Consider the following 6009-nt stretch of genomic DNA (forward strand, 5'->3'; position numbering starts at 1 on the left):
GAAGTCAAACCCTTCATATCACCTCAGGAAATAGGAACTGACTACAGCATCGCCCACCTACCCCCAGGAACCAAGGCATACTTACATTTCCCGCCAGTTTTTAGCTATCTAGCTATCTGGAGACCTCGATATTTATTTCCTAGCTCACCCACGGAAACTTCCATCTCAGAGAGACCAAAAAGGGAAGAGGTACATATCCAATCCCTTAAGTGCCTCCATGGTGTCGGAGACCCTGGCTTCCCTCAGGACTCTCTGGACCTTGGGCCCTTCCTCCTAAGGTCCCTTTAAATACTTTGTCCCTTACCTGAGTCCCGCCCAGGGCAGGTAATCACAAACCCCGCCTCTCTGCCAGAAACCGGGATCGTGTGGATTCCCCGGAGAGGGGCACCCCTCCTACCTCTCCCCTCCCCTCTCCCCTTTCCCTCATTCACAGCTGGCCGCAGCTGGCGGGAGGAAGCCCCGATTAAAAAGGAAGGGAAAGCGCTCACAAGTCTGGGCAGGTAAGTGAATGTCCCCTGGAGGCAGAGCCTGGCTTGGGGACTCTGGCCTCTTGGCTCCCTGCCCAGCTGGGACTCAGAAGTTCCCGTCCCCCAGCCCCAGGAGTCCAGGACCTCCACTCCCTTCTCCCCCTGGACCCAAGAATATAGGCTCTTTGCCTCTCCTGCTCTTGTCTCTCCTGTAATCTTTCATCTTTTGGGGGTGGATGTGGCAATGGGCACAGGGAGAGGCAAGTGTAGGTGGAAATTACTAGGAAGAAAGGAATCCTGATCACCGATGGACGTGTTTATGGGCACCTACTATGTGCCAAGATTCGTGCTGGGTGCTGCAGACTTGGTAGAGGAAAGATACGAGCTCCCTGCCCCAGTCTCGGGAGGCACGCTTCTTTCACTCAAATCCTGCTTCTGAATCTGGCAAAATCATATGACCTTGGGCAATTCTTTTACCTCTCTGTGCCTCATGTTCCTCATCTGTAAAATGGGGATAATAATAGCATGGCTGTGAAAATTAAATCGAGTTGCTACAGGGAAACTACCTTGAACAGTAGCTCCGTGACCTGGCCCAGAATACAAGCTACATGAGTGTCTGCTATGACTATTATCACGGACCATAGCATCCAGTCGGGGGGACCTTGCCTCATTCCCCAGGGGCTGAGGCACTTGATACTGCTCCTGGTTTCAGGTGTTCATAAAATATGAGGGGCTACCCCTCTCTGCTACTGCTGTACTTGGGACTGACCACCTGCTCAGACACCACACCTGGTGGGGAGCAAGACCAAGGTGAGTGTTTGTGGGATGAGCTGGTGTCCAGGCGCACACCCCCCCCCCCCCATCCACCTTCCCTGGACTCAGGAACCCTTGCCTCTAGTCCTCTTCTCTCCCAGGACTCCACAGTTCTCAGTCCCCTTAGGCCCAGGTTCCTCCATGTCTCCAGTCTTAGGAACTCTCCATTTTTCTGTCCTTCGTGTCCTTTAGGTCCAGGAGTCTTCTTGGACTCCCCAGAGGCCCAGAGCTTTCTAGGAAGCCATAGACGGATTCCACGAGCCAATCACTGGGACCTGGAGCTGCTCACGCCAGGGAACCTAGAACGAGAGTGTTATGAGGAGCGATGTTCCTGGGAGGAGGCGAGGGAGTGTTTTGAGGACAATACTCTGACGGTGAGAGCCTCTCTAGGCCCTGGGATATTCTGGCCCACAATTCCCTCTACCCGGGATCTCAGAAATCAGGGGGGGCTGGTGTGGGGGGTACGGAAGCTCCCATTGACATGCTGTCTTTCCATCTGCTCGACTTCCATCCTTTCAAGGAGCGCTTTTGGGAGAGCTACATCTACAATGGCAAAGGAGGTGAGTGAAAGGGAGGGAGGTGGGGGGGGTGGCTCTCCTTCTGGACAGCTAAGGCAGCCCTTTCTCCTGGAGGTTGATCCAACATTCCCTACCCCAAATTTGCCTCCTCCAAATCCCATGCTCCCTGAGTATGCTGGAGGTGGTTATTAGAAGAGTCCCCTTCTTTGAGACTAGAGTCCCTGCCCAAAGAGCCCACCACACCTCATTTGGAGGGAGTTTCCTGTCTCTAGGAAGAAGAAAGTACAGGTGGAGAGGGGTTACAGCCCTGGGGCCTGTGAGGCCTCGGGCTCAGAGGCGCCGACCCACCTGAGCCCCACTTTGAAATCCAGAGCCCCAGCCCCTTCTGCAGCTTGGTTGCTGGGGGACTGCTCCCTAGCAACGGGGCCTGGCCAGGCCAGGCCAGGTGGTAGAAGCCTGTGCTTCCTCACCTGCCCAGGCTGTCCACCCCCACCCCTTCCTGTGAGTTCTAAGGACCCACCATGGCCGCAGTCTTGTTGCTAAGGGGGGACTGCTCCTTAGCAACCAGGCCTGGTCAGGCCCGACCAAAGAAGCCTGCAGCATTCACTACCTGGCTGGCTTCCCCTCCCCCACAGCCCCATCCCAGCCTTGGCCTGGTTACCAAAGAGGCCTCCCTAGCAACCACCCCTAGCCAGGCTCAGGACCCAAGACCCACTGCCCAGGGAGGAACCCCCTGCCTGTACCAGACGCACCCGCCCCACCCATTCTGGTGGCCTGGTTGCTAGGGGTGGATGCCCCTTAGCAACAAGCCCTAGGTCTGGGCGGGAGTCCTCACACTGGAGCCTGGTTGCTAGGGGAGGTGACTACCTCACTGCAGGCCTAGTGAGGCCTGGTGGCTCCTTGAATCCACCTGGAACCTGTCAGAATCCGGAAGGCCTGCCTTCTCAGTGTAGCTCTTTGCTAAGGGGCCTAAAGTCCTGGGGTTTACCATTTGACCAAAGCTCCCGACCCAGTGCTAGAGGAAGTGTCCCCAGCTGCAAGACCCCGGAGGGCCTCACCAAGCTGGAGTTATCCCTGTGTCTCCTTCCTTTCAGACATGTGGCCTGGGATGGCTAAAGGCCTAGGGTCCTAGCAAAAGGTTCACCTGAGTTCTAGACACCCCCAAATCTATTATTGGGGTGGGGGAAGGTCCCGAAATTCATGCACTAATAATGAATTTTTCATAGCTTCTGGTCAGTTCAGAAACCTTCCTGTGATTCCGCCCTTTCTTTGGTGTTGAGGTCTTGGCCCCCTGTGGCCTGGGTGTGGTAAAGGGACTATGTTCCTGAGGGGAGAGGGATGCCAGATAAAACACAGGAACCCCCCCATCGGTTAAATTTGAATTTCAAATACACACGAATAAATTTTTTAGTATAAATATATTCTAAATACTCCAAGGGACATAAACTAAAAAAAAAATCATTTTGTATCTAAAATGAATGTTTAATTGGGTATCATGTATTATTATTTGCTAAATCTGGTGATGCTCAGAGTGGGCATTTGCTAAATTTCGTAATCTCCAGTTGCCTGCCTGAGCTCCCCACCCCCACCTTCAGTGTGTCCATTGCCCTCTTAGCAGATGGATTTTGTTTGGGGGGATTTCAGCCACGCTGTGTCAGGGAGGGGCCTCTGTCACCATGGGGATCCCACTGCCATATTTTTTTAGCCCTAGATGGAGTTATCCTAGATCCTTTATGTGTTTGAGCTCAATGAATTTCCACAATGCATGGGGGACGAGTTATTGTTCCCATTTTACAGAGCAGCAAACCGAGGCTTAGAGAACCAAATGTGTTGAGTTGCTTGGAGTCACACACCTAGGAAGAGGCCCTGGTTCTGTGTTGCTTCTTGATCTGTACTCCTGACACAGGGGAAAGTATTGGGTTATTGTGGTAAGTGATAGCCCCTGACACAGTGTCTCCCCCTCCACTGCAGGGCGTGGACGAGTAGACGTAGCAGGCCTGGTGGTTGGGCTGACGTCTGGGATCCTGCTCATTGTCCTGGCCAGCTTGGGAGCCTTTTGGTATCTGCATTGCCGACCGGGCAGAGGCCAGCAGCCCTGTCCCCAAGAGTAAGGGGCATTCAGAGAGAAGGGGCCCAAGGGCTGGAAAGCAGGGTGAACAGGAAGGAGGAAGGGTGGACCTCAGGAGACGAGTCAGGGATTGGGACAGGTCGGTGCTGAGGAAGGATCTGAGGAGACCATCAGGTGGAGAGTCAGACCATGAGGCTGTGCGTGGACGGGTATTGTCATTTGTCTGACTATATCCTCAGTACCTAGTACACAGTAGGAGCTCGATCAGTATTTGCTGCTTGTTTCCATGATACTGGGTTTTGCGTGATTATTACTGTGTGTATTGCATCTGGTGAGGCTGCATCGTGGGGTCTCTGGGTGTCCGTGACCTGTCAGTTTCTGTAGTGACAGGCTGTAGCACACATGTGTGTGTAGGTGTGTGTGTGTGTGTGCACCTTATGATTGTCTAGGTATGTGGTTCTCAGTGGCAGGGTCCAAGAAAGTGCTCGAGTGTCAGTCTGGAAAGTATGGCTGGTCTGGGGGTTTTTCAGAAGAGTTTATTGTTAAGAGCGGCACTGGGAAATTTGTGAGTGGGTGTCTCTCTGTGTTGTGTTGGCTTGTGTGTGTGTCTGCCTGTCTCTCTGAGGGGCTGTCTTTTTCTCCATTGCTCTCGCTGTAGCTGTAACGCATGTGTGTCTGTGAATAAGAGTGTGTCTCAACAGTTGATTTCTGTCTCTGCCTGTCTCTGTTCGTCTGCTTGTCATTCTGAGTGGAGGGTCAGGCTGAAGGTGACCCTCTTTCTCCCTGCTATTGCTCCTTTCCTCTTGTGTCCCCCTGCCACCCCCAGAGTCTCTATGTCCCTAGGTCTTCCCCACCTGCCCTCTCCCAAGTCCATCCTGTAGGTTTCCCCTGCTAACGGTGTACTTTCTGTCCACAGAGCTGAGCTCATTAATCCCCTGAGTCCCCTGGGCGACCTAGGCCCGCCGACGCCCCTGCCTCCACCCCCACCCCCAGGCCTCCCCACCTACGAGCAGGCGCTGGCGGCCTCTGGGGTGCATGATGCACCTCCGCCCCCCTACACCAGGTACTGGGCTGGGCTTCTACCCGGGGGTGGGGCGCGGATGGGAGGATGCTGCGGGAGGAGGGGCGTGGTCTCAGGGGCGGGACTTGGAATTTCGAGCTTATTATCCCGGGCGAGGCTTGGAGCGTGGGGGCGGGGTCCTAGGCAATTGTCTGGGGGCGTGGTCCAGTGTTGTCTGTGTGGAGCTTTACGGGAGGGTGGGTCTTGTGCCCAGAGGGTCTGCGATTGGCTGAGACGCCCGCGGGCGGGTCGGAGTGGTCTTGATTCAGGGGGGAAAAACAGCCGGGTCTTTGACTCCCTGTTGTGCCCCTCCTCTTGCAGCCTTAGGAGGCCTCGGTGAGGAGCTGCTTCGGAGCCGAAGTTCCCCAGATTCACAGCGGATTTCAGAGCCCCCATGCCTCTTAAACTACGTAGCTGAGATCGGGGAGTGGTGGGAGTAGGGGTCGTCCGGCCCGAGGCCTACCCTGGCACACGTGTTTCCGCCGAGTACGGATACGCGCACATCCCCGGCCAACGTGTTTCCTCGCCCCGGCTACTCGCGGGTCCCCAGGCTTTTCTGACTGGGAGGGGGGGTACCGCCAGTCCTACCCCCCCGGGTAGGCGTCCGTGGAAACTCGGACCCCGGCGCGTAGGCCGGGTATACCCACTCGCGTGAGTGAGCAGGTGTGACAAGGCCATCATCGCCTTACAGTGCTATGGGCCACGCACACGCAGGGCCCTGCTTATGCACATGCATGTTTTCGTGTGCTCCCCGTGCACGCTCGCGGGCGCTCTGCAACCCAGGGTAAGGGTGGGGGCATATATGCAAGAGTGCTTTTGGGGGGAGGGCTCGCATTGCACCGGGAGACTGGAGTTGAGCTCCTCTCTTAAATGAAGAACCTTTGTAAAAGATACAAAAAGTGAAACAAGGCAAAAAAAAAAAATAAACTAAATAAACAAATGCATTCAGGGGCGCGTGTGCGCGCGGCGGAGTTGGCTTTCTGTACAAACGCTGCGCCCTACACCCCCAGGCCCTGCTAGCGCTTAGTATCTAGCGCGCGCTCTCTCTCTCTCTCTCTCTTTTTTTTTTTTTTTGCATTTGCA

General features: G+C 55.0%; 1 protein-coding gene across 1 annotated transcript; it reads left to right on the forward strand.

Annotated features, from left to right (window-relative positions):
- Positions 1 to 52: 52 nt before the first annotated feature.
- Positions 53 to 5870, forward strand: PRRG2 (proline rich and Gla domain 2). The gene is made up of 7 exons (XM_032325505.1): positions 53 to 500; positions 1180 to 1277; positions 1473 to 1654; positions 1801 to 1840; positions 3770 to 3905; positions 4783 to 4929; positions 5248 to 5870. The coding sequence occupies exons 2-7, from the start codon at positions 1193 to 1195 to the stop codon at positions 5264 to 5266; spliced, it is 609 nt and encodes a 202-aa protein (XP_032181396.1). The 5' UTR covers positions 53 to 500; positions 1180 to 1192; the 3' UTR covers positions 5267 to 5870.
- Positions 5871 to 6009: the final 139 nt, after the last annotated feature.

Source organism: Mustela erminea, chromosome 19 (genome assembly GCF_009829155.1).
Source record: "Mustela erminea isolate mMusErm1 chromosome 19, mMusErm1.Pri, whole genome shotgun sequence".
NCBI lineage: Eukaryota > Metazoa > Chordata > Mammalia > Carnivora > Mustelidae > Mustela > Mustela erminea.